The sequence below is a fragment of the Grus americana genome, chromosome 5 (genome assembly GCF_028858705.1).
Source record: "Grus americana isolate bGruAme1 chromosome 5, bGruAme1.mat, whole genome shotgun sequence".
NCBI lineage: Eukaryota > Metazoa > Chordata > Aves > Gruiformes > Gruidae > Grus > Grus americana.
In genome coordinates, this window is record NC_072856.1 from 23,923,693 (window position 1) to 23,947,577 (window position 23,885).

General features: G+C 37.0%; 1 protein-coding gene across 12 annotated transcripts in view; it reads right to left on the reverse strand.

Annotated features, from left to right (window-relative positions):
* Window positions 1-3,607: 3,607 nt before the first annotated feature.
* The window catches only part of LRRC4C (leucine rich repeat containing 4C), a 564,871-nt gene continuing 544,593 nt past the window's right edge, over window positions 3,608-23,885 (reverse strand). For 11 of the 12 annotated variants that reach the window (XM_054828450.1, XM_054828448.1, XM_054828447.1 and 8 more), the window contains one exon: window positions 3,608-6,291. In XM_054828450.1, coding sequence (XP_054684425.1) covers window positions 4,333-6,249 — 1,917 coding nt within the window. In that variant the 5' untranslated portion in view covers window positions 6,250-6,291 and the 3' untranslated portion in view covers window positions 3,608-4,332. Of the gene's footprint in view, window positions 6,292-6,925; window positions 6,970-23,885 lie in introns of all 12 variants that reach the window. The other variant, XM_054828454.1, reaches the window with a different exon arrangement.

The window sequence follows — 23,885 nt, forward strand, 5'->3', positions numbered from 1 at the left end:
AAACCTAATTTCCTCATTTCTAGTCATACACTGCATGTCTGAAGCTGAGCTGTAACTCCCTGTTTACTTCTGCATCTGGGCTCTTGAATGGGGCCAATGAAGTTGTTCCCAACCCAAAGCTCTTCTTCCCTGCTGTGCTCTTCCAGCCACAAACTACACACAACCACAGTGTTTCCATTGGGCACCACTACAGAGCGAGGCTGCAGGGCCAGCAGAAATTGCAGATTTACTGGGTAGGTTTCCCAGAGTCTCGCCAAGGCCATCCCCTGTTCACGAAGCCTTGCTGTTTCAGTAGTGATGACTCTGGGTGTTAGTCTACTACAATACTAATATATAATACCACCTCCATAATAAAATGGCTGCCACTACCTTCAGATTAACTGTAGATTGAATTTTAGATGCAAGTTTGAAATGAGAATTTTTTGGGTATCATCTGCACAAATGACACAAAGATGCATTAAATAGTTCTACTAAGAAAAACAGAAACCCAGACACTCAAGTCTAACTCTTCTTACTATATCTTGAAGATAAGGATAAATTATTTCTTCAGTTACTTCTTTTGGTATTAAATTGCAAGGTAGCTCCTAACATTTCCTAGACCTTCACTGCCTGGACCTAGAAAAAAAGTGAAAATTTCAATAATGCTGTATTTAGCTCATGTAAAAAATGGAATATAAGCTTTAGAGAAGGGCGAATAGGTTGAAAAGATTTTCCATTCTCCTCATTGAAAAGATTATAGTAATGGTCATATCTGACATATAAAAGCTTATAACAGCTGTTATGAAATATTTTCACAAGACTATGATGCTAGTACAACTAAGTACAATATGAATTTAGTTATCTTTTCTCTAATGTTGTGATCAACCTATAATGCCATCAATGGGGACAGGGAATGTTGAAACCATTACATATAATTTTAATGTATTAGAATATTTTAGCAAAAAACCCCACAATTACTGTAATAATTTTCATACATTTAGCTCCTTTCAAAGTAAAATAAAATGGCCATCTTATATGGTGAATTGAATGGAACTCACTTGCTTTGCTTTTCACATGTTATTTCTGCATATGGCAAGATTTGTAAGACTTGATGACAATTCCAGAATGAAAAATGGTTTGCACTTTGTATTTGTATAGGACAGCAGGCAAACATCTTCAAACTCCATCAAATGAACTGAATAATAATTCAGCTTTTCTCATGAGCCCACTAGAAAGTGATAGCTCATAATCAAGATCACAATTTTTTTACATCACATACCATCTACAATGTGGTCACCTGCAAGAGAAATTTCATTAGAGCTTTCTATCAGTTGTGCTCTGCCATGTAGGAGACCAAGGCTTCATTCTTAACATTGTAGTCTCTGGAGCAGTAACAGGCTTCATCAGCATGTGGTTTGAGTACCAAAACAAGAGAGTACAGCACTCCTCTCACTTTATTGCAGAGCTCAGTTCATAATTTAAACTGTGATGTTCTCTAACTCTGGTATTTAAGTAATCTGCAAAAGTACTGGTTGTTTTATTGAAGTAGGAAGGAGTCAGAAATAATCTCTGGTTCCAAGAAGGATAGGGAAGATGCTGGGAAAATCATAATTAATATGGTTTTCACATAACACATGTATACTCACCCAACCAAACACATCAAAATGCTTTGTCTTCATCCTTACTACGAGCAAGCAGGAATACCTGATTATTTTTTTTTAATTAGCTAATAAAACCAGATTAACACTCAGTAAGAATGTATATTATTGTTTAAAACAGTCACTGATATTATTTTATATTACTCCAAAGAGGAATAAAGATTGTCACTGACCCGGTGTCCCACTTGGCAATAGCTATACCTTTTTTTCTTAAAGACTCCTATGCATAACCTTTAGGAATTAGTAAAAACTACCTGTTTATAAAACCATAGTGACCATAAGTGCTTTCACAGCTACTGGCTAGACAGTAGCCATAATTTTTTAACATAAACATGTTGACTACAGTTGGCTCAGATTTAGGTTTCCTGGAAAGAATTTTTTTCAGTTTTCAGATAAGTGTTGGTCATGGACACAATGTTGCTAGTCAGATGGGCAAAGTACAAATAGCAATGTGTAATTCAGTGTTTCTGTACAGACTCTATCACAATGCTTAAAAGGAATCACCAATGAAATGCTCTAATGCACTTTGAAGAAATAGGCAAAGCTAGGAATCACAACTGCAATATTTTACATTCAGGTCCATCTTTGTCCTCTATTAAAATTCCCTTAGAGTAGATATTATTTTTCATGTAGTACGTCAAAGGATAATGTCTTGCCAAATGTTTCTTTGAGATTATTATAGAACTTTGGGTTACATTCTGTATTATACTTATCAGACTCCTTGCAGGGTGTGATTCATCGTCACCTATCTCCACTGTGTCCTCTTTAAATCAGGCCTTCTTACTACAATATTCACTTGCAACCTTCAGAACTGTGCATCCAACAAGAGATATTTACCCTCTCAACCTAGCAGAAATTCCTTCTTAAATTTCCAGAATAGAAATATGCTCTTCAATAAGGTCTTCATCCTGCATGTTATTGCATGCTAGAAAGCTCCAAAGAGAATTGGATAAGAAGAAAGAACATTATTTACCTGGTGCTGGACCCTGAAAACTCACAGTAGGAGTGGTTAAGGAAGAAAATAGGTGAAAAGACATTCAGAGATGATGTATATGATTCTTTTTTCTTAATCTAAATCGTCTTAAAATGCTTCTATTCAGTTGCCAATGCATAAAGTAGTTTAATTTGGCAGAACTTCTATTTGGAAGAACACAGTGTCCTGAAGCTGGTTTTCTTATGTAAAGCCTTCCTTTTAGCTTTCAGCATGCAAGGTATACACCATTCCTATACCAATAAGCGAAATCTAAAGAACATCTATAAATAGAAAGGAAAAGGGTATACATTTCCTATTGGTAAATGAGTCTGAATTTAAACTGATGTAAACTGGTTACTCTACAAGGATTCTAACTGTCGTACAAATTACAGTAACCCATACTCTCCTCTGATCTGGCTGACTCTGTTCTTCCTATTTTTTTAAACCAAAATCATCGGACTTCTTCCTGTGAGTTACTCTGTTAACAGCATTTTGATTTCATTTTGCACATAAGGATACAGCTCTGATTATAGGTATTATAGATAGCCAAGCATATTTCATATTTATGTCTAGGAGTACCAGAACAACTGAACTCGAAACGACTAGCTTTGATAGAAAGATGAATTCTCTTATTGCAGTTATAAATAACAAAAAACAGAACAAACTTTTCAGCTTTGTCTAATAAATTCGATGATAACTGAAACTCCTTGCAAAACTTTTCCTGGCATTGTAAAATACATCTTGCAATAGAATAGAGATAATTGAAAACACCATTGGAAGGAATGATCTTAATCTTGCGTTAAAAGTCAAACACCGCTGTTTGCCAGTATGCTACTTACATAAACTAAAATGAAAACTATGCTATTCTTCAGTAATGATCCAAAATGGTTTAATTATTTTCTTTAAAGTGATTGTGTTTTGGACCATCACAGCAGAATATCATGAGAATTTTAAACTTTTGAAGATTAAAGCCACACTAAAAATGAGCTAAACCAAGTACAGAAAAAAACAATATTTTATTTATAATCTTAGTTTAGTGTTTGAACTACAAATTCTTGTTCTAGAATTGTTTAAAAGATGATGGGTTTTATAGGTTTTCACAGGTAAATTGATTTCTTGGGGATTTTGGTTGGTTTTTTGGGTTTTTTTTGTTTGTTTTTTTTTTTTTACTTTTTCTTCAATTTTTTCACAGAATGGTGCTTTTGGTAAATACAGAGCAAATCATTACATGAAAAAAAAATTTGCTTGTTTTTTTTCTCACTTGTAAAGTTGCTGTTGTTATTCCATTCTCTATTGAATAATTTCAAAAAGGCATGAGAAAACAAAAGAAAAAAAGAGAAAAAGTGACAAAATAGACCGAATCTCACCACTAGAATTCACCATAAAAATTCCCAAAGTGTAACAGAATTCTTACAAAATTTCCTAGACCAGTTCTTTTAGGGAATCAAGATCTCCTATGAAAAATATGGCAAATGGGAATCAGGGTAGGTTGGGGAGGAAAAAGGGAACGAGGAGGGTAAATAAGTGCAGCAAAAACAGGTTCTGAGGAATACACATAATTTTGTCTGCTTTAGATCACAATAGAATTTTTAATAAATAAATTTCTTTTTCTTTGTAAAGACACTTTTTTGAAACAGTAGATTTAGCCCAGTCATTTGTGTCATTTGTTTTATAAACCATCTTTTGTTGTCCCCACCCCCTTCCCATAATGTCATAAATGTTTTAGATTTGAGTCTCTTGTACATTGTCTTTTGAGTTCATTCGGATCAATAACGGTTCATGCACTGAACTGTGTATTGAATTTATTGTGTTAACTGTTGTTGTGTGGTTGAAAGGAGACTTATAAGAGTTATAGTGATTTAGGTGCTCATGCTCTATTGCTGGCATGGGCAAATGACTCTCTATGGGTGTGTCACCTGTAAGCTCATCATCCACATTAATGATCTCTACAGTCCGTGTTGGAGCATGATGGTTCTGCCGGTGATGCTGTTTCCTCATTTTGTAGAAAATTACCAGCATCACAGCAGCCATGAGAGTGATAGCCACAAAACAACCAATTATGATTTTGGTAGTCTTCATAACTTCATCTATTCCTGGGATCCCGTTGTTTGCGTCCGTCACAGGAATGGTGAATGTTTTTTCTGTTGATCTTGTGCTCTGTGGAGTGAGTGAGGGTGTCATGTTAGTGGTCTCCCAGTTGGTAACTGGTGTGGGCCCAACCTGCTCTGTGGTCTGTGCCTCATCCTGAGAAGGTTCCACAGTCTCTACTGTGACAGTTGAAAAATACGTGTAACCAGGGTTATCCAGGGCAGTCACATTCAGCGTGGCAGAAGCTGTGGTATTCCCAACAGAGTTACTCACCATGCATGTATACAAACCCGTGTCTTGCACAGTTACCTTTGTAAAATTTAATGTGCCATCACTGAGCACAGCAATCCGAACTCTGTATGCCCCATGTGTCATAACAGATCCATTTGGAGTAATCCAAGATACAGAGGTCAGGGAGGTTGATGCCCGGCATTTCATCTCTGCAGCCATGCCTTCTGTGACGTTGAGGTCTGCTGGTGGCTCCACTATGACTGGAGCATAACATGTGAAGTAATTCAGGTCCAGCTCACCAATGTACCTTCCTTTTAAACTGGGAGGTGTGTGGCAACGGGCGCAGCATGCAGTATTGGAGGGTGCCTTGTCTTTAATCCACCAGCTGAGCCAAAGGATATCACAGTTGCAGTTCCAAGGATTGTGATGCAAGTGGATCCTTTCTAGGCGGAGTGGTGTGAACAGGTCATGAGGCAGTAGTGTTAGATTGTTGTGTGCCAGATTGATCTCTACAAGTGACTGAAGGTTATCGAAAGCATTCCTTTCTATCACTTGAATCTGGGACTGTATCATCCACAATTTCTGAAGATGCATTAACCCTTGGAAAGAACCTGGCCGGATGGCAGTCAGGTGATTCCCAGAAAGATCTAACTCATCCAGTTTTACAAGTGGGGTGAGGTTAGGAATCTCTCGAAGATTGCACATGGCAAGGTTCAAATACCTCAAGTTGGACAGACCTTCAAAGGCACCTTCTGAGATGTATGAAAGCCTTTTCAATTCCCCCAAATCCAACCTCCGAAGAGAAGGGATTCTGTTAAAAGCATAAGAAGGGATGCTCTCAATGGGGTTGTTTCTCAACCACAGTTCCTTCAGTTTTGACAGGTATACAAAAGCCCCATTTGGGATAGTGGTCAGACGATTGTCAAAGAGTTCCAAAGTGTTGAGATTGGCCAGACCATTGAAAGCCCCTATCTCAATTGTTCTGATGTGATTCCTGCTGAGCTGCAGGATTTCTAGGTGCCTCAGATGCTTGAAGCTATTAACTTTAATGATTTGGATCTGGTTCTCATGAAGATTGAGTAACCGGGTGTTGGTGGAGATGCCGTCTGGCACGTCTCTCAGATTTTTCCGCACACAAATCACTTTACTGAACTGGTTGCTGCAGGAGCAGACAGAAGGGCAAGTTTGAGCCCTCACTAGACCAGCCACCACAAGAAGCTGAAGAGCCAACAGCACCACAAGCAGGGGGTCAAATAGGGCCCTGTTAAACCTAGGACCTATCATTATCTGCTGTGGATGTAAGGTCATCTTGTTCAACATTCATAATTTATTTGGTGTTGGTCCTTCTGGAGTTTGAATAACCTGAAAAAAAAAGAAAGAAGGGAGAAGGAGAACATTAAATTAATCTCAAATATTTAAGTGTGCTCTCTAAACAAAGACTTCTCAAGTCCTTTCAGTCAACTCTACCAATTTCATGAAACTCTGTAGTGACAATAGCTATAGAAATTCTAATACTTTGTTTCCTGTACAGCTATGTATGTCAGCTGTAATTAGCAATGAGGTAAGAAAAAGCCAGACACTAGCTTTTCCTGCTTATTCCAATGTAGAATGCATGTAGCTGGATGGCACATAATAATACGTGCCATACCTAAAATAAATGTCCTAACTCAGGGGGAGAGTTGAAAGAAGTGACAAGGGCATCAAAAGGCAAAAATAAATAAGATAGGAATCATCAGAATATTCAAGGTGTTAACCTTCTTGATACATTATAAGACAAGACAACTGATAACACAAAGAGCAAGTGGAGACTCTTGTTTTGTATGGGTGAAAATCTTTGTCTATACAAACATAATTCCTGCATTGGAGTTTAACTAGAAGTAAAGCCTTTAATACTGAATGTAACGGGTCATGCAAATGTCAGGGCAAAATTTTGCCTATTTGAAATTAAAAAAAATAAAATACAAAAGAAACATGCTGAGCATCAATTCTTCCCTACCGTTAAACAGCAACATCCAATTTCATGATATTTCCTCCTCAATTCTTTTGTTTGGCACCAGCAGCAGAGAAACACTCATTAGTAAATGTGTACTGAACACAGAAATAAGAATAGCCATTTAAATGCTGAAAAATATCTCTGTAACTTTAGGGTTGGCAATTTCATTGGCACCTCTAAAAAATCCTACAGATCTTACTGTAAGGGGAAAAAAGACCTTTACACTACAAATAAGCATTACCATTTTAAGAATTTCAGTACTAATTCATTTGTGGTAGTTCTTAAAGCCCCCAGCCCTCAGTTCATTTTCAATCTGCTGCTCAGTGCAAGGTCCCTCTGCTGTAGAGATTAATGAAATTTCCTATAAATCAGCCAAAAGTGAAGTCTTATAAATTACAGCAAGCTTAAACCATATTTATAACCCAGAGCACCCAAATGCATAATACATGTATTCAGTAAAACAAAATACTATAAGGCAACAGTTTTCCACTCCAGGCTCTGAATTGCTTCATTTTGTGTAAAAAAAAACCCAAAACTTTCTTTTAAAAAAATACAGGAAAAAATATATTAACTTGCATCTCACAGCAATTCATTTAATGAAAGACTTCTTTTTCTAATTACATATTCAGACAATGTGTTTTTGAGAATTCATTTCTGCATTTTTTAAAAAAACCCCTTGTAATAATGGTTCAGAACTAGCAAGTGTTCTCATCTCACTTTTAATAATTTACTGCAGAGAAAGCCAATATAATGGTTAAAAACCTATGAATTGGAATTGGAAAATCTGGGCTGTATCTGTTTGTTTGATCTGTTCTGTAAGTGCTATTTATAAAACATCATTCTTGTTATGAAAGATTCATGAAACTAATGTGTGTTGCAACCTTGAGCAAGTCACTCAACTCTCTCTGTGGCTTACATTTCTGTCATATGACTCTGGAGAACCCTGTGGCTGTAGTGCTGGATGTTACTGTTCCCACCTCTCCATCCTTTCCCTCTGCCGACAACTGTAGTTCTGAACACTGGCTTTGTGGGTTTAGGATAATGTACTAGACTAGATGAGGGGTGCCTACAGCACACACCTTCCTTTTTAGGGCAGGCTTAGAAGGCCACATCTCTTCAAAGGTGCTGAACACAATATATGGGGAAACACTCTCAAACTAATCACTAAAATTCAAGTTCCCTTACATAAAAAATCCAACTGTAGTAAATCTGCGGAGGATGAAAAGGACCTGTTTTCCATCATTCTTACACTGTTATGAAGAAGAATCTGCCTGTTTTGGTCAAAATAATTACATCAATGAGTCTAATGTCAATTTCAGGCTCCTTAGTTAAGATCTGTGATCCATGAATTTTGCTGTTGAATAGCAATTAACCATCTTCTGTGACAGTTAATGTGATTGTATTAGCATTTTTGTTTGTCACTAAGTGAGGGTTTTTTATTCAGTAGATTTGTCTTTCCTTTCTCATTTTTTTAAATTCTTCTAAAACTTAGCCCCTAAGGACCTGGACTGAATAATGAATTCCATTAAGAAGTAATAAAACAGATACATAAACACACCAAATAAATTATTTAACCGTTGCACTGGTGCAATGTTATTATCTTCACTGGAACTGAGATGAGAACTCAGCCCAGTACATCCAGCTTCAGAGCTGCCAGTTATCCTTGTACGGCTGGTGTGGCACCAGGAGCCCCTGTGGCTTGTAGAGATACAGGAATCTTCTGTGTTCTCTCAGACCCATTCACTATTAAAGGCCAGCTTTGCAAGATGTCATAGGTTTTTCTACTTTTTGCTACTTTCCACTCTCATTCCTGTATCTGGGATACCCTGAAGGACTGGGAAAACTATGGGATTTGTAGAAAAAGAAAGTATAGGCAAAATAAGACAGTGTCCTGGTTTCAGCTAGGATAGAGTTAATTTTCATACTAGTAGTGGGTATAGTGCTGTGTTTTGGATTTAGGATGAGAATAATGTTGATAACACACTACTGTTTTGGTTGTTGCTAAGTAATGTTTATACTAAGTCAAGGACTTTTCAGATTCCCATGCTTTGCCCGTGAGGAGGTGCACAAGAAGCTGTGAGGGAGCATAGCCAGGACAGCCGATCCAAACTGGCAAAAGCTGTATTCCATACCATGTGATGTCATGCTTAGTATATAAGCTGGGGGAGTTGGCCAGGGGTGCACCGTGGCTTGGGAACTAGCTGAGCATTGCCTAGCAGGTGGTGAGCAATTGTGCTGTGCATCACTTGTTTCGTATATTATTATTATTATTATTATTATTATCCTTTTCTATCCTATTAAACTGTCTTTATCTCAATCCAAAAGTTTCATTTTTTTTTCTGATTGTCCTCCCCATTCCTTTTGGGGGGGGCAGGGGAAGTTAGCGAGCAGCTGCGTGGTGCTTAATTGCTGGCTGGGGTTAAACCATGACAGAAAGGTCATGAGACAGCAAGTGTCCTCAACATCAGGCAATGTATGCATGAACTCCTTTCAGTTGATTCTTTGCCAGCCTCCATAAAGCTGATGATGCCAAACCATTCTTCAAGAACTCAAAGGCACTTCTTTCCGGTTCTGACTTCTTGACTCTGATGGTATCTCCCTCCATTCCCTTCACCTACTCCTTTAACCAGCAAATTTTCCCTTTCCATCACTGTACATATGCTCCATGGGTAAAAAAGGATAAAAACATTTTACTTGAATACAGTACTTCTTTACAGAAAATAAATTATCCAATTATGAGACTGATTAGCAAAAATTGTTCAACCCGAAATGTTTCCATGTCTCAGTTGTAAAAAAGATTTTTTTTAAAAAAATGCTTTTGTTTTATCATCTTAAAATAAATTCCCTAAATTCCTCCCATTTGTGTTTATTGACTCAAACTATGAATCAGTCACATAGAACAGCTCTTTGCTTGTGCTGAAGGCCAAAATTGCCCATGGCTTTTACATTTACCTTTTTCCCCAGTCCTGTGCTAGAAATGTCTCAATCAAACGTATGCCTCAGAACTACAATCTATCAAAGACCCTCAGGGAATTCTGCAACCCTCAGGTTTCTGCAAAATTCAAATCTGTGTATACTTCAAATACAAGCTTGGTCACTGACTACTTATTAGCTGCTCCGAGTGTATAATTTTGAAGACAGGATCACCATTTTGTGAGACATGGATGGAAAGTTCAAGATACATTTTCACATGTGTTGGTGTGTTTCATTTTTCTGTGTTTAAGTTGCATCTTCTTTAATATATAAGTATTGTATATATTGCCATTCCTCTGGAATGTTTTCTGGGAGGCAGTGAGAGCCAATCTCACCTTTTGTAGCAACCATTTGATTTAACTTTGGATTTATTTACATTACTAAACTTTTTTCCCTCTTCTTTGGTAGTACAGGAAGCAAAATGAAGTATTTAGCATAAGACCACACTAACTGGGCTTGGTGCTGCTAAAGTACGGTGCAGCTGATGATTTAAAAAAGCCATCATGACCAGCAGAAAATATAGTAGGCAATGCCTTGCAAGTCCTCTCTTCCAACTGGTGAGCTTTGCGTGAGGCTAACATACTGCAGTGAGATTCCTAGTGGCAGTAGAAATGTATTAAAAAGATCCTTTCTTTTATATTGGTGGTTTTCTATAGCTCAGAGCTTAAGTATTCAGGAAGTCTCGGTGCAGTCATTTCACATCAGGGTAATTTTAAATCATAAATACCCTCGAAATACCCTGGAAAAAATTAGCTAGCACAAAAACACAGTGGAAAATTCATTTAAAGCCTTGAAGAACATTATGGAAATATTTTAATGGGCTTTACATAAAGATCCATCTGGAACTCTGTACTAGAGTAATTTGCTATTCAGTATCTGTCTATTATATGAGAGACACATGAAGGTTTAGCTTTATAAATCCACACGTGGAACACAGAGCATCAACCAGCTTCTTTAGTCTTTGTTGACAACTTTTTGTCTTCTAAGTGATTTTTTTTTTCCTTCATTTTTCTAGTACCAAAATATCAACTCTATGGTCAATTCAATAACACTAGTGCCCTCTGCTGTATAGATTTAAAATGTAGTTTAAAATGCTAAGAATTTTCTTACTGCACAGTCAGTTCCCCAGACATCATACAATTATTAAATGCATTTCCAAACATGACCTTAAGTCTGTCTGTGGCATTGCTCTAATTATCACAGAATACAACATCTGTCATTTTAGTACAGTAATGTATATTCTCTTTATGGTCATGGAGACATACATATATATATATATATGTGGATTTTTTTTTCTTCTATTTCCACAGAACTCAAAAAATCTTTTTTCAAATTGACATTTGATATGCATGTTCTCCTCTCTATAGCTTATCTGATACTTACTTAGTCTCAATATATACTACACATTTTCCTTTGAGCGAAAAGCATTCCCTCTTAAGACCAAATGCAGAAGATGTAGCTAGGAATGACAAAGCTAATCTACCTCTGCAGACAGCTTTCCGTAGGGACAGTTTGAAAGATGCAGTAGTTACGCTATTGAAAGGTAACTTTGCCAAACGTGATGTCTTCCTTATGGGCATTGTAATGGAACCTGCAATTCATTTTTAAATTTTTTTGTAATTAGGTCTTAGGCCTGATGTGCTTTGATCTCTCTTTGTTATTTTACCAGGAGAAAGTGACTATACTCACTCTGATCTCTGAAGGATTTTCCTGTAATGGTGGGCTTTGATTACAAAAGAGAACTTCTACATCATTCCCAAAGGTCTGCCTAATGAGGTATGGGAGGTGGCAAAGATATTTTCCCAAGCTCCAGCGACCCTTAGCTGGATCACTGGCAGTTTAGTTGCTGTTGGCAACTCATACTTAGCTTTCTGTCTAGTTTGTGGATCTATGAATAACTGTCTCAGCAGTGGAGCAGTACAGTGCAAAGGCCATGGCTTTATCCCAATATATGGTTTATGATGCAGTATGAGCTAACACACTTTGGTTGGTGCTGTACATCTGCCACTAAAAAATGAGATGTGAAGCTATATGTCACTGCATTGAAAATACAGACAGAATCTATCAGATATCAGGTGATTAAACTATCACAGTAAAATTAAATCATCGCAAGTACATCACAGTTATATCTCAACTACAGCACAGTTAAATCATCACAACTCTCCCTCGATGTCCTAGAAAATTTCAGGATGAGGAGCACTCAGATCACTTTTTACAACTTTCTTAAGTTGACAAATCATCACAGAGTCATAGAATGATTTGGGTTGGAAGGGACTTAAAGATCATCTAGTTCCAACCCCCCTGCCATGGGCAAGGACACCCTCCACTAGACCAGGTTGCTCAAAGCCCCATCCAAACTGACATGAACACTTCCAGGGATGGGGCATCCACAACTTCTCTGGGCAACCTGTGCCAGTGCCTCACCACCCTCGTAGAGAAGAATTTCTTCCTTATATCTAATCTAAATCTACCCTCTTTCAGTTTAAAACCATCACCCCTTGTCCTATCACTCCATGCCCTTGTAAAAAAAATCCCTCTCCAGCTTTCTTGTACGCCCCTTCAGGTACTGAAAGGCTGCTATAAGGTCTCCCTGGAGCCTTCTCTTCTCCAGGCTGAACAACCTCAACTGTCTCAGTCTGTCCTCATAGGAGAGGTGCTCCAGTCCTCTGATCATCTTCATGGCCCTCCTCTGGACTCACTTCAATGGGTCCACGTCCTTCTTGTCCTCCAGCTTCCATGTTGGAGGCCCAAGAGCTGAATATGTGGACGCATGCAGAAAATGTACCTTTGCTTCACTTTATATAGCACACTTATGTATATTGTACATCACACCCTTTAAAAGAGGTATTTGAGAAAAAAATCCTTTGCAAAGATATCTGCATTTTTTAGTAAACAAGCCACTCTACAGTTGCAAATTAAATGGCACATTTCCAAATGGATGAAGAGGAGCTAGGTGCGTGAAGTAGCTGTTTATGCTGGGAAATCTCTTCTGGTAGTATCAGAACCGGAGAAATGAAAATAGCTTCTGTATGGAACAGAGCATGGAGTAAAGCAATAAAAATAGGTCTAAATCCCAGGATGACTTTATGCAGAAGTGACTCTTTTGACTCTCTTTTCAGGAACTCTGAAGGCTCTCAGAGCCTGAGACTGATCCTCTTCTGGCAGCAATGCCAGCAGAGGAAGCCAAGGGAATTTCAGCGTAGATACCAGGAGACAAGTGCACAATCTGTTTTAGCTCCAAAAAATACTGAAACACATGAGGGTAAACCCTCCTCCCAGAACAGAGATTGAACTGTGGGCAGGGAGCTCCACTGGGGTCAGAAATCCTCTATCAACATCTGCTCTGCAAATGTTCGTGCAGCCTCAGGTGCATGTCCCCATATGGCTGTGAAGGGTTGGGTTGAAGGAACCACGTTGCTAGGGATTCACTCACCATACCCTTCTGCTCCCCTCCCCGCCTTTTCTGTCCTGAAATTCCTTTCCACCTGGCTGAACCCCCAAGGACTAGAGCTTTCAGTTCAAGAGAAGTACAAACACTTTGCATGCTGTTCCCTGCTCATATATAGTACAATGACACCATTTTTTTTATCCATCGAATGTCTTTACCACCAACAAAGGAACACATGCTATCTTCTTAATAGAGCATTACAATAACCACCATGCAAAATCAGTAAACTGGGTTACAGTAGATCTCATATCTTTCTCTTCCTAATCTTATTTTTTATTTTTTGCAAGGATTGGCTCCTATCTGAGGGGTTTGGGGTGTTTTTTTAAACAAACTTTTACAGCAAAAACCCATCACTGCAACTGTACAGCTGTGTATCTTTTCCTCCATTCTTAAAAGTCAGTTTTCCCTTTTCACTGTTATAGGACTTTAAAAGTCTCAACAACAGTTTAGGGAGTAATTGCAATAATGCCTAAAAACCTGGGAGGTTTCAAAGCCCAGCAGCTTTTATCTATTTGGTTTTTATTTTATTTTTAGCTAAATACAGTGGAGGCCAAAGAGGACAGCCCTGCAATGCAAACTGATTACTCATGAGACCAGATAAATCAAAACCCTCACAATGCAAATTATTCTCCTCTTCGCATGTGTCACTGTTTCACTCTGGGACATAGTCAGGATTTTCTATGGCCTCTTGAAGCATGTAAGTGTAGGAGGCAGAGTGGATATTGCTGTACCACAGATACTTCCCAGTTCTCTTCTGCAAGCCTTTTAAGACTCAGCTGAATCACTAAGACACTGACCTGAAAGACCTAAATGTGATTGGACACATTCAATCCTTCTGAATCACCATTGATTTCAGGGGAGTTCAATCAAGGATGAGTTTGATCCAGTCTGCCTTTTTCTTCCTTTCTTTCATTTTGTTATACAGAAAACAGCTTTATTTCATAGCCCTCATTTTCCAGCATGATTTCATGTTTCCTCTCTCATGTCTTCCTAAGGTTTAAAATTTTCTCCTTAACTTTAGGTAACAGAAATTAACATGAAATAGACATTCTAAAAATGAGAATTTTAGTGCACATTGGTCTAGGCAAAAATATTTGCATTTTAGCTGGAAATTAAGAGATTTTACAGTGTTTTAAACTAAATCAGTCTGGTATGTGCCTTTATAAATATTTTTACTCCAAAGTGTCATTTGCACTTTGTATCCTCAGTATAACTCATAACATTTGCTAATTTTGTAAGAAAATCATATGAAACATCAGACAATATGTAATGGATATTTCTTTAGGACATACTTATTTTTATTAAGATAAATTATTTGGCTTCTTTATTAAGATGAATTATTTGGCTTCTTCATTGACCTTTCTCCGGATATCACCCAAAGGGTGAAGAGGACAAAATAGTCCTAATCTCTCTGTTCAGACTGCTCACAGTGGAGTGAATAGGAACAATCTATGTTCACGATGAACTAACTTATATTCTTTCATAAAAGCCACCACAATGCAGCTTGGTAATAATCCACCCAGAAACATTCTAGAAATCTAATTGGAATTAACTTTTAAAGTGGGTTAATTATATTGCATTAAATCTTTGTGTGGACACTCTTATTTAGAATTTAATTTAAGCTAAATTGAATCAAGGCCACTGTAATTTCAATTAAGAGTGTCCATAAAAGAATGTAATGTAGTTTAGCTAGTCCCTTTTCAAAATTAATTTGGATTCATTTTCTTGAGACCCCATGTAGACATTAGGAATTTTTGTTCTGTATTGACTTGGGCTCGATTCAAACCAATTATGTAAAGGTAAAAAGGTTTTCTACCTCATCACTGATCCCTTGGGTTCTTCAAGTCCCATTTTGCTCTTCTCACTTCACTAATTCAGTTGATAAAACACAGTTTCTCTGAACCTTTGTTGTTTATTTCATCTTCTATATTTTTCTGGACAGACATTTATGTAGGAGGAAACAGTACATGTACAACTGTAGATGTGCTGGTTTTGGCTGGGATAGAGTTAATTTTCTTCATAGTAGCTAGTATGAGGCTATGTTTTGGATTTGTGCTGAAAACAGTGTTGATAATATAGAGATGTTTTAGTTATTGTTGAGCAGTGCTTGCACAGAGCCAAGGCCTTTTCTGCTTCTCGCACTGCCCCGCCAGTGGGATGGCTGGGGGTGCACAAGAAGCTGGGAGGGGACACAGCCGGGACAGCTGACCTCAACTGACCAAAGGGATATCCCATACCATATGACATCATGCTCAGTATAAAAAGCTGGAGGAAGAAGAAGGAAGGGGGGGTGTTGGAGTGATGGCGTTTGTCTTCCCAAGTAACCGTTACGCGTGATGGAGCCCTGCTGTCCTGGAGATGGCTGAACACCTGCCTGCCCATGGGAAGTGGTGAAGGAATTCCTGGCTTTGCTTTACTTGTGTGTGCGGCTCTTGCTTTACCTGTTAAACTGACTTTATCTCAACCCACGAGTTTTCTCACTTTCACTCTTCTGATTCTCTCCCCCATCCCCACCCCTGTGTGGTGCTTAGTTGCTCACCGGGGTTAAACCACAGCAGTACAGAAGAAATTTTAGCCCTGATAACAAAATTACAGTAGCATGTCACTACATCTCATGTGCCAGCCATGATAAAAGGGGAAGTCATACAAGTACCTTTAGGATTTCACTATCTTATGCCAGAAATACCTCAGTGAGCAACAATTAAATCACAGTGTAACTATTATATGATAACTATTGAAAGCATTTATATTAAATATAACTACTGAAAGCATGCTTTCTTAATCCGTTTTTGGTTTATTATCAAAGCAAAATCGCAGATCCTCATTCGCAAGGCATCAGTGAACAAAAATAAAATTAGTGTAAAAACAACCCTTAATAAAAAATTATTTGATGTTCTAAAGCATTGCTCCAAAACAATGCAATTTTCACTCCTGTCACACTGGGGTTGTTATTTTGAAACACTGTAGTATTTCTTTGTTTTTAGCAGACTAGTAGTGATTTCAGATAACATCTATTTAAAGGTACTACAGTGATACATCACGTCAAACAAACTAGTTTTGGTCTGGTACAATATTATAATTTTTTTTTACAAGGAAGCATTAACTTGTATAAATTAACATCCTTCTCAACAACATACGACATGATTTCAGACTAGCAGGCAAAAATCTCCAGGTTAGGTATATGAAACATTAAAATGTTTTGTCTTTTAAGATACAAAGGCAAAAAAGTGCGAGGCTGACAAAATCAAAGATCTTAGCCCTAATTCCTTCCAAAATTTTCTCCCTACTCACAAACCATAAAAACAGATGTAGGAAATGTCAGATCGGAACACCACATAGTGTAAGAATGCATATACAAATGTAGCCAATACAAGGAAGAGCAACAACAACATCAAAGGCAATTAAGAGTATATACTTGCCCTTAAGAAAGTTTCATCCTAATCTTAGAAAAGTAGAGTCCAGTTTTTAAAGCCCAAAACATCCTTTCTTAAATTACAGTATGTGCATTTGTCTACAGAATGTGCTAATATTGAATATTCTTTTTATCCATGCAAATGATTCTTTAAGCCTCGCTGAGCTCTTGACCTCAGTAGGTAATATAAACTAGAAGACAGAAATATTTTAGTTTGATGAATATATAATGCAGTTGTGGATCAGTAGTAGTTTCTATACTTTGGCAACAGAGATTGTCTGGTAAAATGTGAAGTCATTTAGAAAAATTTTAAGATTATTTTGATATTAGCAAATCAGAGGATTGTCCATTTCAGTGGCATAAAAAAATCGAGTTTGTGCCTTAACAAACGCAGTTTCTCCAAATGCATTTTGTAATATATAAAACAGAAGAGACTGAGAGATGAAAGGGAATTATACTAAAGCAGCCATGCAAAATCTTCACCAATGCTTTTTGTAGTATGAATTAAAATGGGTATCTGCCTAAATACTTCTATGCCATAATACTGTCACAAGAGAGGTGTTTTCCTTTTTTAAGGTCTGAATTATTTAATGTCGAGTTGGAGAAGTGCTTGATAGGTATTTCATAACCTTGGTAACTATAGGCTATATTGCTAGCATGCATTATTCTAAAATACCTTCTGGGAGAAACATACCCAGCTAATAACACACTAAAGCACTGGAGTCCATTTTGCATCACCGCATTTGTAGTGGCTAACTGAGTCCAAATTACTGCCTCATTCTGTTAATAAACAAAGAGACAAAGAGAAAAAAAGACATGAGATAAAAAGTTGAGGCTGCAAATAGCCTCAAATGATGGTTAAACTTCTTGTCCTTGGTAACTATGGAAACCCCTTAAGGTAAGAGTGGAACACAGGCATTTTGTGGTCTGCAATTTACAAGCTGTTTATTTAATTAAGAAGGCATATGAAACTGTTAGGGGCAATGCAATTATCATACTGTGATAGTGTTTTGAGAGAAAAAGTAGGTACAGAGAAATATAAGAAGTTAATTTTTTGGAAAATTACTTGTTTTAGGACTTCTGTGAAACTGCAGCACATTGTTTTTTACTGACATTTGTGATTTATTTTTCTTTTTCCAAAAGGGTGTGAGGAGAGAAAATTAGTAATACATTTTGCTATAATATCCCTCAGTAGATTCATAGAAATTATGTCCATTCTATGCCTCATGAACAAAACCAAGGTCAGGGTGTATTTCAATTAAATCCTAGGTGTTACCAAAGTACAGCACAGCCAGAATAGCAAGCACATTATTACCAGATCTATCACTGCTGGGCAATGAATAGGTCACAGGTGCTCTTGCATACAGTATTTGTACACCTTTAAATATTACAAGTGGGAAAACAGTTCGATTCAATTTAGGAGGCAGCTAGTGAAATAAAATTAAGAGTGAAACTATGTGATGACTCAGGGGGACTATAACAACTACTTACAAGTATTTTCCTGGATCTGAACAACAAACTTTGACCTGATATTTCTGTTGTTGGGAGTTGCATGAACGTAGGGGCCTCAGGGCCCTTTGCATACAATGGGAGTTTTGGCAACAATCCATCCCTGATTGGATCACCTTAATAAGACATCAAACATAAACACATCCTTGCAAAGCCTCTGGAGAGGACATAGGTAATATTATCCTAGTTTATGGTTGAAAAAACCGAGGCAATAATGGATTAAATCAGTTGGCAAAATTTAGCATGTGTCTGTGATACTTTGCAAACACAGGCTTCATTCTCCATGCTGACTAGATGCAATGCGTGTTGCTCCAAATGGCAGCCATGTAGCAACCGTTAGCTTGTTGCTGACCCCAAGTTAAAGCGTCTCACAGTGCTGCTCCAGCCTGGCCCTCAGAGCACAAAGACAGAGTCTGAGCAGAGCATGGATGAATCTTGCTCACAGCAAGTGGATATGCTATAATGAAAGGTGTCAGCAGCGCAGGACAGGGACCCAGAAATCCTGAATCACATTTCCACCTGAATGTGCACTTTATGTACATACTAAAGGGTGTGATCATCAGGTTTTAAAAGACCAACATGCCATGACATTTAAAACTAAATTTGATTAAATATTAGGAAATATTCTATCCTATTCTAAAGATTCCTGTATTACTCCTCTTATCATAGCATTTGTACACCTTCCAGAAATGTATTAAATACCCTAAACTTGTCATATCATCTGTGTATTCTTCCTCTCATTTCTTCTCCTACAGGACTGTATTCAGAAGCTGTTCTGGTTTGGTAGGTATTATCAAGTATCTGCTGCAAGCTGTTGATACTGTAGATGGCAAGTTTGAAGAAATACATTACGAGTTTGACGTTACAATTTATGATGTTTGCTATGCTATTCCTTCTTGAAACTCTTTGTACATCTCATGAGAAGTATTCCTCTCTTCTACCCAGAGAACAGCTCACAGAAACCAGTGTGGATCACCTGGGACCCAGTCTAATCCTTCCTACAATGGGAATGGGCAGGGACTCCTGGGGACCTACTGTCACCTTTTCCTTGTGAACTGTTCTCAAAGCTTCCTCTTGGCAAGGCTCTCCAATATATGCACTATGATCTTCTGATCCTTGGCCACTGGAAAGCTTTCATGTCAGACATGGTCTTGGCAAGCTCTGAACTGATTTTTAAATATAAATGTTTAAAACAACCTGAAAGAAAATTCCTGCTATAGAATTGTACAAGTGGCAAAATGTGACATTTGAAATTCATCATCATCTGGGGCTATTCAACTAGCAAGATGTAAACCACTTGGAAGAGAACAACAGTTCATATTCAGGGAACTATCCTTACTAGCTGAAGAAGGAAAGGGAAGAGGGTAATAGTTAAGAGGTTCATAACTGTTTCACATGCAACTAGGCAAAGTATCTTCTGGTACCACTGCACCAGTCCAGGATAACATGAAATCCACCTTTCCCATTTGCAATAACCATATCCTCTCAAGTGTCAGTCCTTCTGCCACAAACATCTGACCTAGTAAAGCACTGATGAAGTTTCATGGACCACAGTACTTTTGAAAGATAGTATGCTCCAAAACCATTTTCACTCTAAAGTGACTGATTACTAATGTTTTAATTACTAAATTCCAATAAGTGCATTAGCTCCTGAATGTGTTTGTATAAAGCATAGTCATAGGGTCACACATGTATATGTAGGATTACATTAAAATACAGAAATGCTTCATACTGTGATTTCCACACTGACCTTAACAGATAAAAAAATATCTTTTCCCTTGATAGGCTAGTCAAGCACTGGAAGCAAAACCAAAGAGACATAACTAAGTCAAATTTTATAAATGTGTTGTCTACTTTGAACATTGCAAAGAAAAATAATTATGTATTTTTACTTTAACTTGTTTTATTCAAATGTTAAATTAATTCTGAAGTAACTTGTTAATACTGGAGCTTACTTGTGCTGAAATGAGGCACTAGCACAATCCTGTATTATCCATCCCAATCTGTTTCCCTGAGGTAACAAAAACATAGAGCATATCTTTGCAGAACATATGGAGTGCTTCAAGAATTGATAATGTAGATCTGCCTGGAAAAGCTATCATTAACGAAGAAAGCTTTGAATGCAGCTTGGTGAAAATCAAGGGCTCCAAAGGAGTTTGCAAGAAGAAGTGGTAAATTATATGAGTTATTCTCTTTCTGTCCAGACCATCTATAAATCCAAGAATCATAAATGATAATGATAGAGAAGACGTTATGTCTCTAAAACTTTACACTGTGATAAGTCTTGCAGAGAAAAATAATAATTACTTATTATTTACACAGACATGGTTTTTAAATTGATGAATATATATTTATACAATGAAATATCTTCTCTACGTAGGCTGTTTGTAGCCTGCTTATTGAAATCACTGGCCAAATTCAAAGTAATATTATATCAATATGAAATTCACATCAGATCCAGGAAAGCTGCCATATACTTCTTTAGCAAATGATCATTTTCACTGAGGTGCTGTTTATCTGCTTCAAGTTAACCAACAGGATACAACGTCCAGTATCAGCAGGGCGGCCTGCTTGTTCAGCTGTTCGCTCTGAAGTGCTGATACGCTATTCTATGTTCAGGAGCCCACCACAAACTTCCATTTTTAACAAGTTCCATGAGAAAAAAATCATGGGTAAAAATTTACTCCTACAGCAACCAATGGTAGTTTTGTCTTTCATTTCTGTGGAGTTAGGACTCCATCTCATATGTAAATAAGAATTTGCTATACAGAGCCAACTGCATATTATTGCTGATGTAAGCACTAGGTGTTGATGCCATTCTTTTAGGATAGTTTTCAAGGAGATGGAAATTTAATTTTCATTTAATTAAAACTGTCACATAACAAAAAAAAAAAGTAGTCACCAAGACAACTAAAAAGACAGAGTTCATGTATGTGAAAGTGTGCTATGAAACAAAAGTAATGTAATATTTTAAAATGTCAAGATATTAACATATTGGATTCTTAAAACACTCCAAGAAATTACTCTGCTACTTTAAAAATGTATAGCATGAGAGTGAATCCAAGGTTCAAAAATGTTGCAAAATATAGTGCAACACTATTTCTAAAAAAGCCCTGTTTGTTTCCTATTAGGAAAATGTTTTCTGAACTTTTAAATTCTAACTATTGCTCCAGTCTGAGCACATCAAAAATACAGTTGAATGACAAAAGTGCTAATGTATCCCGATCTCTCTGGCTGAGAACTATTTTCTGGATTGTTATCTATACTCTACTCCAGAACGATGCATGAAGATAAGTACTTTAAATATTTTCAGTGGTTGTGGGTGTTTAATAACAATGATAAATGTAAGTGCTAATGTTGCATTTAAATACAGACACTGTATAGCATATATATCCCCAGTGCTGCTGTGCCTTACAGACCTACATCACGTAGTGGGCAATTTAGTCTGGAAGATTACATAATTAATTGTAGAGGAGATTTTGCTATTTGTCTGATATTTCTAGCTATATCCACTTGTGCAAGCATGCCTAATGGCAGCTATTACCAAGTAATTGTCTGTCAACATCTGCCCTTCATCTGCAAGAATGATTTTAAAACCTGGGTTCAAAAATCTTTGGAAAATCACCTTCATTTCTTTACTCATATTGCTGTCTATATGCTCACTACTGAAGAAAGCTCAGGAAGTGACAAGGTGTAATAACAGCAGCTAGAACCAGCGAAGACTACAGGGAGTTATGTTTCACATTCTTCACACCGAACCACAGAGATCTCCCTTACTAGACCTGATTTCTGGGCTGCGATCTAAATCTCAGAAGGATTTCATGGAAGACAGGAGAGCTGCTGGGTATCAGAGATAAGGAGCATTCACAGATTTAAGAACTTCCTCTAATACTGCAGCCACAGATCTAAACCTAAGCTATCACTATCAGGGAGGGGATGATGGAAAAAAACAGTAATTTTTTTTGTTATATGTGAGCTCCACTATGGCTTGGGGTGGGGGGAGTTATACACATAGCACATTCCTGTGGCTTTTTCTTTTTCTTTTTCTTTTCTTTTCTTTTCTTTTCTTTTCTTTTCTTTTCTTTTCTTTTCTTTTCTTTTCTTTTCTTTTCTTTTCTTTTCTTTTCTTTTCTTTTCTTTTCTTTTCTTTTCTTCTCTTATCTTCTCTTCTCTTCTCTTCTCTTCTCTTTTCTTCTCTTTTCTTCTCTTTTCTTCTCTTTTCTTCTCTTTTCTTCTCTTTTCTTCTCTTTTCTCTTCTTCTCTTCTCTTCTCTTCTCTTCTCTTCTCTTCTCTTCTCTTCTCCTCTTCTCTTTTCTCTTCTCTTCTCTTTTCTCTTTTCTTTTCTTTTCTCTTTTCTTTTCTTTTCTTTTCTTTTCTTTTCTTTTCTTTTCTTTTCTTTTCTTTTCTTTTCTTTTCTTTTCTTTTCTTTTCTTTTCTTTTCTTTTCTTTTCTTTTCTTTTCTTTTCTTTTCTTCTCTTCTCTTCTCTTCTCTTCTCTTCTCTTCTCTTTTCTTCTCTTTTCTTCTCTTTTCTTCTCTTTTCTTCTCTTTTCTCTTCTTCTCTTCTCTTCTCTTCTCTTCTCTTCTTTTCTCTTCTCTTCTCTTCTCCTTTTCTCTTTTCTCTTTTCTCTTTTCTCTTTTCTCTTTCTCTTTCTTTTCTTTTCTCTTTCTTTTCTTTTCTTTTCTCTTTCTTTTCTTTTCTTTTCTTTTCTTTTCTTTTCTTTTCTTTTCTTTTCTTTTCTTTTCTTTTCTTTTCTTTTCTTTTCTTTTCTTTTCTTTTCTTTTCTCTTTCCTTTCCTTTCCTTTCCTTTCCTGTCCTTTCCTTTCCTTTCCTTTCGTTTCCTGTCCTTTCCTTTCCTTTCCTTTTCCTTTTCCTTTTCATTTCCTTTTCCTTTTCCTTTTCCTTTTCCTTTTCCTTTTCCTTTCCTCTTTCTGTAATTCTACACAAATTGGCCGAATTTAGTCTAGTTCTCAGATGGGATAAACTGGCATTACTCCATTCAAGTCAATGGAACCAGAATGACTTCTGTTCCAGCTGAAGTTTGTAATCCTTGTTACCCTCTAAATTAGACTGGTCCATTCTTGAGGAATATCAGAAGGTTCAGATAGCCAATTGCTATGAAAATGCAGCTTTTATAAAATAGTCTTTGAATGGTAAAGATGGGACAAATACTTTTGTTTTAACTGTGTAATAAAGATCTCTCTTCTGATTGCTGAAATGTTGAAAGAATGGTAATTGTACATTAAGAATGAATTTAGTTTTAGTTCTTAAATAATAAACTTTCCTTTTTCTAAATAATAAGTTATCTCCTTTCTTTTTTTTTGTTCTTAGTAGCGTGAAATAAAGGGTTGCAATGGTAGCTATGAAATAAAAACAGCAGACATACCCCACAATGAATGGAGGTCCTTATCTCCAACCTTTATAATGTGTTATGTCTAGTGTACATAGGATTTAGGATGTTCTACATTGACTAATAGATTGTAATAGCTTATAGCTACGTACTGACTTTTATCTAGAAGTTTCCCTGTGAGCTTTAAATCCTACAATGACAAACTATATACATATGTCAGAATTACATTATTTTCTGCTGAAATCTAGCTATTTCTGGAGAGAAACCTAGCA